The sequence below is a fragment of the Octodon degus genome, unplaced genomic scaffold (genome assembly GCF_000260255.1).
Source record: "Octodon degus isolate 3935 unplaced genomic scaffold, OctDeg1.0 scaffold00229, whole genome shotgun sequence".
Lineage (NCBI taxonomy): Eukaryota > Metazoa > Chordata > Mammalia > Rodentia > Octodontidae > Octodon > Octodon degus.
In genome coordinates, this window is record NW_004524805.1 from 48975 (window position 1) to 59963 (window position 10989).

The 10989-nt window shown below is 47.3% G+C and overlaps 1 protein-coding gene across 1 annotated transcript; it reads left to right on the plus strand.

Moving 5' to 3' along the window:
• Positions 1-5803: 5803 nt before the first annotated feature.
• LOC101561233 (UL16-binding protein 1-like) lies at positions 5804-10627 on the plus strand. Its single transcript, XM_004645488.2, has 5 exons — positions 5804-5807; positions 7381-7644; positions 7872-8147; positions 8786-8940; positions 10592-10627. The coding sequence occupies exons 1-5, from the start codon at positions 5804-5806 to the stop codon at positions 10625-10627; spliced, it is 735 nt and encodes a 244-aa protein (XP_004645545.2).
• The last annotated feature ends 362 nt before the right edge of the window (positions 10628-10989 follow it).

The following is a 10989-nucleotide window of genomic DNA, read 5'->3' on the forward strand; positions in this document are numbered from 1 at the left end:
CTGCTTCGGAAAGTGGCAAGAATGATGGCACAGTAGCTTTTGAAGTGAGGGAGTATTTTGAGGGAGATGAATGGCAATGTGTTTCAGGGTTGCACGGTTGAGGCTTGGCTGGGCCATTTAGCCAAATCCTGTTAGAGGTTCCTTAGGTTCAATCCCTAGAACAGTTAGAAGAGCAGGGTAGGGCGAGGAGGTGAAGGAGGCAGGGATCAGAGGGGAAGGAAAGTGTTAGAATGCCTTCTTGGGTCCTTCTGAATCATTATCAGCAGATGGAGTCAAATGATTCTTTTGCATACTTGAAGCTAAAAGTCAATAGTTTATACAATTTTCTATTCAGAAATTATCTCAGTCTCAGACTGGCATGGTGGGACATCCTGTAATCCCAGCTCTGGGAAGGCTAAATGAGTAGGATCACCACGAGTCTCAGCTGTACCAAAATAGATGAAATTGCATATACACAATACATACAATTTTTTAAAAGAAATAAGTCAGTCTCTTGGATTCATAGTAAGTTTATATTCTCATGAAGCTCTATACCTATCTCTATCTTTATTGCTATGGCTATCTCTATAGCCAGCCTAGTCACCAACTACTTGGAGGGTCCTTCTCACTTTTGCATTCGTGTTTTCAATCCAAGTGAGCTGCTAATCGTGTGGCTTTTCCTTTCGTTAAGCATCTGACTGTAGTCAGATCCATGTTTAAGCCAATAACTAATATCTGTGCACTGTTGTGCACCAAGAACAATGATATAGAGAATAAGCCAACAGGTTCCTGCCTTGGAGATATGGTGTAACCAGCCTGAAAGGCTCCTGGATAAATAATTCCTTGCACTAAGTGCTATGCTGGAAACAGGTCCAAAGCACTGAGAGCACACAGATCAGGAGAGAATTGATATTTCCCATGGTCTCTGTGAAGGTCCGAAGCAGAGGCAACATTTGAGCTGGCGTTTGAGAGAGTGAGGAGAGGATATACAAGAGAGAAAGCAGACCCAACAAGAAGGGAGGAAATAAAGTCCTTGTGGTGTGTGCTGCAGAGCGAATGGGGCAAACCCAACACCTGAGCTATGTCCTTATTATGAACAGTCCTGTTTGTCATGCCACATAGTGAGAATAAGTTGGTAGCCATCAGGAGCCATGAGAGGGAGGGGTCTTCTTTTTCATTTTATAACTCTTTATATTTATGAAAGCTATTTACATTGGATTTTAATATCCAAACATTGCTGAGGGCTCAAATTAAATTAACATATCTCTTCCACCATGCTCCACTCAAGTCTTGCTTCCCTTAGGAATCCATCTGTGATATTTAAAGCTTGTTCATAGTGTTTCTTTTCCTATTTCTAAACAATGTGGAGCACTGAGGAAATTTCACTGTGAATCAACATATAAATATACCCTGGAATCTTTTCTGTGAGCTGATCTCTTCCCCAAAGTGGAATTAATTCTCTGTCCTTCTGCTGACAGACAAAAGCCCAGTAATCTTGAGAACAGAGACTCAGAAATGACTGGCTCATTACCTAGGTTGCTTCAGTTGTCCTCTACTTTAACTGCTTTTCCCTAGATGGTGGTCTTCCATGTTCAACATATGTAGGACCCTTTTTTCATCAAAAAATATTTCCAGGGCTGGAGAGAGAGCTCAGCAGTCTAAGCACCTGCCTGGCAAGTGCAAGGACCCGGGTTTGTTCACTGATCCCACATGCCAACCCAGCCTCACGCAGAGATATCTACCAAAACCTGGCATTGTGGCTTTCACCTGTATTCCCAGTGCTGGGGAGGCTGAGATAGGAGGATCACTGAGAGTCTGAGCTGCATTGTGAGACCCTGTAGCAAATTTTAGGAAAGAAAATGAAATGAAAAAAATAAAGAGATGTCCCTTCCCTTCTATTGAATTAGTCAAAATAATAATAATGGTTTTGTATGTTGATGATCCAAAGTTATCTAAATTTTACAGAGGACGTGGGGATCCAGTCTCTAGCAGGTGAAGGAAGTGAATAGAACAGTGGTGGAAGTGCAGTCAGTGAATACAGAGGTCTCTGGAGCAAAAGGCTTCAGCAGTCTGTAGTGTGCGGGTCAAAACCTGTCGCCCACCTAGGGTTTTGTGCATTCCTTGAACTAAGGGTGGATTTACATTCTGAACTGATTGGGGAAAATCTCACATAAGAGTAACATTTTAATATGTGGGGAAATTATATGACATTCTTATTTCAGTGCTCATGAATATATTTTTATGGCAACTTTTTTGAGTGTTAGGGACTGAATTAGAAAAGCAGCAGTTAAAAGCACAAATCAGAGAAGTTGAGAACAAAAGTATTTGCCAAACTAAAACTACTTCTTTAAAAAGATTAATAAGCTAAGCGGGCCTGTGGTAAGATGGATGAAGAAGAAAAGATACAGTTCAAATAAAATAAATAGGGACCAGGGAGATGGCTCAGTAGGATAAGCGCTTGCCTGGTAAGCACAAGGGTCTGAGTTCAATCCCCGGTTCTGCCAAAAAAATAAATAAATTGGCTAATTAAATAAATAAAATACATAGAAAGGAAATTATCAAATTAAAGGTTTTTAAAAAGAACAGTACTAATTATGCCAATAAATTTGAAAACTTAGGGGAAAAAAGGAACCCTTTACCAGTCTCATCAGAGGTTGGCACATTCCATGACCAGTTAAGCAACGAAATGCCTACATGTTCAGTGATGGACCACCAAGGATCAGGGATAAAGGCTTATGAGCCAGGACCACATGTCATGTGTAGTAAGCCACTTGTGTAACACTCCCGGCCCTGGGTTCCATTGCAAGCACCACATATTCAAAAAGAAAGAAGTCTGTTGACAATGGACAGGTCTCCAACCTCTAGTATTGTATATTTCTGTCTTTAAAAGTAGACTCAAACCACAAGTGAAAGCACAATGTTTGGAACTGCTCACTGCTGAGCAGTTAAAAGGTTGGGAAAAGGCAGGTGAAAATGTATGAGGTGGATGAGGTCACGTGACAGATGTCAGTGGAGAGGCTGTGTTCACATCAAAGAAGGGTTCCCTTTAGCTCCCCACACCTGCCTTCACCAGCTGGGACAAGGGCGAGACAGCTGAGAGAGTAAGGCCAGTGACTATCAGAAGGCAGGGGACAGCAGAACATGGATGCTTGTTGGTGACAAGGGTCTGGCAGAAACGGAAGGTGAGTGCTTCAGGTGAAGAAGGGAGATTCTGAAGCCTGTAGACCAAGAAGACTGATAATGTCACAGGGCAGCTGGCCCAAATGTGGCATGTGTGTCACCACGGATCTGCTGAGCTGGAGCTGGAGCAACTCTGCAGGAATAAGCGAGAAGTGGGGTCAGGCTGGAGATTGCAGTGTTCGCAGAAAGTCTCAATGGAGGATCTCAGGAACAAGAGCAGAGCAGAACAAGTCTTGCTCCACTGAGAAAAAAATGTAGGAGTTGACAGGAAATGTGAGGACAAAGACAGCAGAAGTGGTAACCAGTCTGAGGTCACATCCCCCTTTTTCAGTCTGAGTGTGTGTGTCTGTCATTCTGTATGTCCAAACATGTACTATAGCTGTCACCATGGACTGCATAAGTACACAAGTGCACAACTGAAACAAAGCCAACTTCTGTCTGTCATAGATTTTTCTGCCCAGAATGAATGACTGCTGGAGGATTCTACACACCATCCCTGTTCATTCTTGCCCCTCACATCTCTTCCTCTACAGTTCCCTGATGATTGAACAGCCCTCAACTACCCACTCATCCTCAATGTCCTGCTTCTCTTCTGCAACATCTTTCTACTGGGAGAATCTGTTTCCTCTGCCCAAGAGCCAGTTACCCTTCAAAGATGAACCCAACTATCACTTGCCAGTAGTTCTTCCTTATCCTCTCAGGACAAACTCTTCTCTCTTGCATTCTCTCATTCTAGATTCCACAGTAAGAGTATCTCACTCATTGTATAAAGCTCAAGAAAAAAAAAAAAAAAAACAAAAAACAATGCACTATGGAGCTACTACGGGACTGTGGCTTGGTGATTACCTGCTAACTGTATTTCTATAGGAAATAGGAACTGAGGAAGGGCTCCTCTTGTGATTAGGAACTATCTTTCCTGCTCAACCATTGGAGACCAACTGACACCTGAATCCACAGCTGCAACCCCATCTCCATTCATTCTCACTGTGCTTGCTGCGGCCCTCCATGAAGGGGGAGCCTAGTGGCACCTTTCTGAGGCCATCATGAGAGTAACAGATTGTGACAGAAATGACAGAAAGGAGAGCAGCCTCTGGTTGCTGGGGAGACCTTAGCTTGAGGTAACACCTAAGTCCTATTCTGTCCTTATCCCCGGAGCCCATTCCCTATTAAATGGTAAATAAGTCTAGATCTCTAAAGCCTTGCAGTCAGCAGGTGAGTAGGACTGGCAGCTACTAGTCATAAATCCAAATGTCTTCAGGCTACAGGCAGTGGAGGACACCTTCAACAAGCTCATGGCCTGCATAAGGACAGGGGCACAGAGTAACTGCAAACTGAACTCCTTACATACAAAGGAATGGAGAATATTGCACCCAGTCTAGTATCAGAAAATGGAAAGGGGGCTGGTGAGATGGCTCAGTGGTCTAAAGCATCTACTTAGAACAAGCTAAGATAAGCAAAGCACAGGGACCAGGGTTCAATCCCCCAGCACCACATGCCAACCAGCCCCTGCCCCCTGGTGGGCTGAGCTGGCCACACACACACACACACACACACACACACACACACACTAAATAAATAAATAAATAAATAAATAAATAAATATTAAAAAAAAGAAAATGGAAAGGTGGATAATTAGGCAGAAAAAAAAAAAAAAAAAAAAACAACCAGCACTTCTTTAGGCAACAAATGGCTGTCTGAATTGACAAACAGGAAATAAAATGCGTGCCCCAATGGTGGCCCATGCCTGTAATCCCAGCACTCTGCAAATCTAGGCAAGAGGATCTCAGTGAATTTCAGTGAGTTTGAGGGAAGCCCCAAAACAGCTTGCAAAACACACACACACACACACACACACACACACACACACACACACACACGGAGGGGAACGCAAAATACTTGATGACATCTCCGGGGAAAAATACCTCTGAGTCAGAGGCTGTCACCAAAGATGGGAAAGCCCCAGATCCAGATCCTCCCTCCCCACCCCCGCAATCCACCACGCCCAGGGCATCACAACAGTTCAAAGAGGCAGGCACAACGGCGCTGGAAGCACACGCACTCTGGGACAGAAGAAAAATCTACCCACGGTAATTAGGAGCGCCACGCCACCGGCAGCCTGGGGCGGCGCCCTAAACCCCGGACGGGTGGCGTCCCCTGTGGGCCTTGGCGAGGTCGTTCGAGAAGGGACTTCTCTAGAACGGACCCCTCAAAACTTCGTCTTCCGCGGAGCGAATAGGAAAGCCACAGGGAGATCCTGCAGAAGCCCCCGAGGCCCCAAAGCCTTGAAACTTTTGAGAGTCGTGGGCACCGCATCCTGGGGTAGGGACGTGGGTTCCAGCACTGCTCCGCTGGCTCCACCTCCAGACGCCAAATTCCCTCTCCCCGAAGGACCCAAGGTGCTGGCTTTGAGCATCAACTTCCTCCTGGGAGTCCTGGCTCCGCTTCTGCCCCTGCTGCTGCTGTTGCTGTACTCGGACCTTTCCCAGGGTTCCTGGACTGGTAAATCCTTGCTGTGTCCCAGCAGCCTCCTCCGTGCACACTGCTGCACGGAGTCCTTCCCTCCTTTGTGTCCGGCCAGGTAGGCCCTTCTCACCGCTCCCCATTCCTGGGCCCAAGAAGCACCTGAAATTACAGAAAGCAGGGGATGGGTAGGTTGTCCAGGAAGCGACAGGACTAACACTAAGGTAACCAATACAGGCCGCATCCAACCTGCCCAAATAGGAAAGTACAGCCTCCAAAGCTCAATGAATAGGCTCCTAAGCCACAAAGCTGAACCCAGCTCAGGCCTGGCTCTGTTTGGTACAAACTCTCCCCCAACCCAGAGTTCTCCAGAATCTTTGCCAGCAGTTCACCTCTCTGCACTCCACACCTCACCCCCCCATACACCACTTCCCTCCCGAGTTACTGAGCATTCCAAAAACCCTATGCTCCCTGTCCCCCCTGTAGATCTGGCCACCTTGCCAGGCGCCAGGTACCCATGGCCTCCCCCATCTTCCAGACCAGAAGCCCAGCCCCTTGTGCCCCTGCCTGAGGGCACAGCCCAGCAGCACACCCTGCTCCTTTCACAACTTAAACAGCAATGGTGGGCCCCATGTGCCCAGTAGGACACTAGCAGTAGCTGTAGACAGGGGCATCTCTAGATTTCTGCTTTTGAACCCAGGCCCCTGTCTTTCCTTTGGGGGAGAGAGCACCCTAAGGTGCTTACTAGCTAGGCATGCATCCAGCACTTTTGTGGGCAGTATTTTCAGCTTCACAGGCCACACCAAATCTGCCTGACTCTGCCTTCAGGCCAAGGGCCTCTGGAAACAAGTCACTGCATGAGGACCAGGCTTGACCACTGTCCTGTGTTTATCTTCCTAGACAAACACCTGTCACAGTGACTTTTTAGTGTCCATGGTCTTTATTTGTCCTCTGCTCATTATCACTTGTTTCACTATGCCAACGTTGGTTTTATCTTGCTTGCCAGACATTTTTTACATGCTTCATACATAAGCGTCCTCTTACCTTTCTAAGAAACAGAATGGACAGGACATGTTTCTGGTGTTCACCTTGCATCCCCTCTGGGGTGTACCCTTCTCTGAGCTGGCAGATCCTTTCTTCTGCTGCATTTCTTGGAAAGTCAAGATTTTCCTGGTCTTTTTTTTTATAAGTACATGTTTGCAATACAAAATGATGCAATGCAATGGAGGAGTGGCTACCGGTACCTCAGACTCATGACCATTTCTGCCATGCAGTATAGGTTTCCCCTTCCCAAGCTAACAGAAGTCAGCCTCCTAGCAGGGTAGTGCCCCTCCCAGCAGTCATTCTAAACCCTAGGAACCAAAATCCTACACTGAACCCCTGTAGTGCTTGTGAATCCTGTCCTCACCCCAAATGTCAGGGTAGCTCCACACTCTCCCCATTTCCCCAAAGCCCACCTGGATTGCTTCTGAAGACCTTGTGCCATCCTGGTGTTTATTCTAACAAGGTCAAGAGGCCATGAATGTTGGTCTTAGTCCCAACTGAGGGAATGTGAACCTTCTCCTGGGACATGAGGCTACTACTAAGGAAGGTCCTTTCCCTCTTGCACAAGGCAGGAATGCCAACTTTAAATGGGAAAGAGCAGTGCTTCCTCTGGCAGGCCAGGCCTTCAGAGATTCTCCTCCCTCACAGACAGGATTCGATGACTAAGACATCCATGACCTACTCATCCCAATCCTGCCTAATGATTTGCCCTAACAGGCCCGCACTCCCTTTGCTATGAAGTCCTCTTCTTTCCTAAGCCCTTGCCCAGAGATCACTGGTGCAAAATCCAAGGTAAAGTGGATGAAGAGCCTTTTCTCTCCTCTGACTGTTCTGGTGTCAAGACCAGAGCCATAGGTATCCTTGGAGGGAAGGTAAAGGACACAGAGACCTGGGAACATCAATCAGAAACACTGAAGGATTTGGCCGAGAGGTTCAGACAGGAACTACTTGACATTAAATTACAGAACTGGACATCTTCAGGTAAGTCAATGTACAGTAGGGGAATAAGAGTGGTAGTAAAGGTTAGGTCTATGTAGGCTATTGGTGTGGTAAAAGAAACAATTGAATGTTGGTCTAGGTAACAAGTCCAACATCAAGGTTGGATGTGCAAGAAGAGCAGGAGCAGATTAGTAGATGGGAGGAAGTAGCTATTGGGTGGGGGCCAAGAATTTGTCAAGAGATGAGACTGTCCTCTTTCCATGGGGCAGATTCCCTGAAGCTGTCAGCCAACATGACCTGTCAGCAGAACACTGGAGGACACCTCAGCACATCCTGGAAGCTTTGCCTCAATGAACAAGCTTGTCTTCATTTTAACTCCAACCAAAGAAAGTGGACTGAGATACATCCTGGATTGAGTAGTCTGAAAGAGCAGTGGAAAAATGACAAAGAGCTGTGCCTCTTCTTATACTGGACATTGATGGAGGACTGTGGGAGTTGGTTGACACAGTTCTTGGAGCACTGGAAGGAAAGTCTCGAGACCAGAGGTAGCTGGGAAGGGGAGGAGAAAGAGGTAGCTCCCTTCAGATGAGATCTTCCTCCTGCATGCATGTGCAAGTCTATGAGAGTGCATGTTGGTGTGAAGGCCTGTGTGTAAACACACCATCTACAGTGATGTGGAATGGTTTCCCCTGGGGGAACAGTGCCAGTGTATTCTTCCTATTTTGTCCTTTCTCACCCAACCATGGCTCGCTGCACATGCCTGTGATCTGTTCACTGTGTTTTCTTGCTGACCTCCACACTGAAGACATCATTCCCTTTCCAGGCCTTCCCTGGGATTCACTTTTCTTTCCATCTCACCTGGTCTCTTTCTTGAAATCTTCAAAATCACCTCACATGCCAGCTCCTGAGACCATTCCCTACCAATCTTGGCAGAGATCACTTCCTCTTACCACCTGCAACGGTGGGTGACATTGTTTTCGGGGCTGCTCAGTACCTGAGTATATCTTTCACCCCAGGGACCTCCTTGTCTTTCTCTTCCCACCTCAAGACCTGTCACAGTGGCTGCCACATAGCAGCGGGGTAGCTGTCTGCCTTGCTGGGTTAGTTGAGATATCTGGAGCTGAGGAGGCAGCTCCTCAGAGTTGGGTCGGGACAGATGCTGACTCTCATGTTTCCATTCCAGCACAACCCACCACCCTAGCTGTAGCAGAATCCAGATCTAAGACTACCATGCTGAGCCCTGGATACCTATTGCTGATCTTGACCTCCTCCATTCTACTTGGCATGACAGGAGAGTTCTTCGAAGTAGCAGGTGTGATGAGCAGAACTCTGAGGGAGGTAAGGGGCTGAGGGCTGAGGAGTAAGGAACAGAGAGGGAGTGCCCAGATTCTCTGATCCTCACTGTACTTTGAGATGTAGCTGGGCAATGCAGCCTCATAGCACACAAGAGCAATAGCTCAGCAAGCTCAACCCTGAGCTGGGAGAATTTATCCCCAGCAGGAACAAGTAAGAAAGTAGGAGACCTACACCAGCATCACACTTACTAGGTTCTAACTGAATTATCAAAACAAAGCCTGGTTCTACCTAGATTCTTTTTGGGGAGGGACAGGAGACACAAGGTATGGACATTGTGGGAACACAGAGAGGGAAAGGTCTACATTTTGGTGATATCCTGTAGCTCCAGGACATGCATAAAGAGGAATGAAGACTCACCCCATACAGTCCTGGGGGTAAGCTTATGGCCTTAATGCATGCCCCTTTTTTGTTATCACTGAAAGCTCTGGGAAGTTCACCCTCCTTGCAGTACATGAAGAGGAGAGGGTCCTGGCCCTGAGAAGCCTTTCCCAATTTGATGCCCAGTCTGGTACTCAGGGCTGCATTCCCACTAGAAGAGGCTTTGTTCTCAGAGAAGGCAGCAAACTAAATACAGGGTCTGTGCTGGATGAGGGGAAAAGGAGGCCAACTCTCTGGGGAATCCTGGGAATGTAGGCTCCACTGAAACTCCTCCTCTGGCAGCCTCCTGCAGAGCCCAGCTCTGCCTCCCTCCCTGGAGCAGAGTTGCACCCAAGTCGGGTGGGGCCAAGGGGTTTGGAGTCCATACTCCTGGGTTGGTGGACAGGTTATGGGTAAGGTGGGGCTGTGACTCTGCACTCTGGGTGATGGTGTGAGACTCCCACCTGAGGAGAGAAAGGGAGGAGGACGTCTGCCTGCCTGTAACCCCACTCCAGCCCAAAGGAACCAAGACTCTAGCACCAAATTTAGACCTTCCCACCTCCCCTAAAGCTCTTCTAGCCCATGCAGTGAGAGAGGGAAGCAGCCTCTCATCAGTCAGCAGGTCCAATGACAGCTTCAGTTGGGAGTCCTTCCAGTGTTCAGCAGGGCATAGCGATGATGCTGGGATGCAGAGCAGAAGGTTGCTATAGGCACCTGGGGCCATGGGTTGAAAGGCACAAGGAGGGAAATATAGAACCATTGGTGTATCAGTCAGAGTTTTCCTAGAGGTACAGATATAACACAAGATGGACACATGTATGAGAAATTTGGATGAGGAAGCGTCTGCACACTGGAGACTGAAGGATTCAGTTCAAGGTTAGAGCCCACTGCAGTGTTCCATGCAAGTCTGTATCAGGATGCAAATGGGTCTACAATGGAAGGCTGATGAGTCTACACCAGAAAACTGAAGGATTTAAAGCAGAAGCCAAGAGTCTGCACTAGAGCCTGGAGGTCCTCTGAGAAAGAATGGGGCCCTCTGTCCTTCCTCAGTCTCCTTAAGTAATGAGTCACTCTAGAGTGTGGCCTCTATGCCCTAGGGTGTGAAATTGCTGAGGCCATTTAGTTAAGTTCTTAGCTTCTCAATTTGACACAGTCAACCAACTACTACACCTGGTGAGGGTAGATCTGAGGTCAGGGTGACTAGGAACAGGTTACCAAGCAGACTTGTCCCAGGTTTCCACAGGCTCTTCAATTAATACTTGTTTCTTTTCCAAAGATTGAAGATACTCTCGTGAAGCTCTTGAAAACATGATGAAGAAAAGAAAGTCTCCTGAGTGGTCATCTGCTGAGCTACCACCTTCAGTCTTTTCCTAGGCTCCAGATAATCCTTTAGGTGTGGGCTCCCTTGGCTGGGATCTCTTCTGCTCCTTCACAGTAAAGGAGAGAACCCGCAGGCTTCCCACTTACTCCCTTCAAGCCCATCATGAGCTCACACCTGAGGGCTGTGTGAGTTCTACTCTTGTGTGGTAGCTTTGTCTCTCCTGCTTCAGGGCCATCAAGTGCTCCTTCTCATGTCAGGGTCCAGTTATTTCCTGGAAGTTCCTCTCACTTGAACATCTCATGCCCTTGCCATTATTTTGGTTACTGCCATTGAGCACTTATTCTTCATCTGTG

What these genes read in the sequence shown, in the direction of transcription:
- LOC101561233 (XM_004645488.2), top strand. An exon ending in GGAAAGTCTCGAGACCAGAG is followed by an intron (nt 8,148 to 8,785) that starts GTAGCTGGGAAG and finishes TTTCCATTCCAG; the next exon opens with CACAACCCACCACCCTAGCT. An exon ending in TGAGCAGAACTCTGAGGGAG is followed by an intron (nt 8,941 to 10,591) that starts GTAAGGGGCTGA and finishes TCTTTTCCAAAG; the next exon opens with ATTGAAGATACTCTCGTGAA.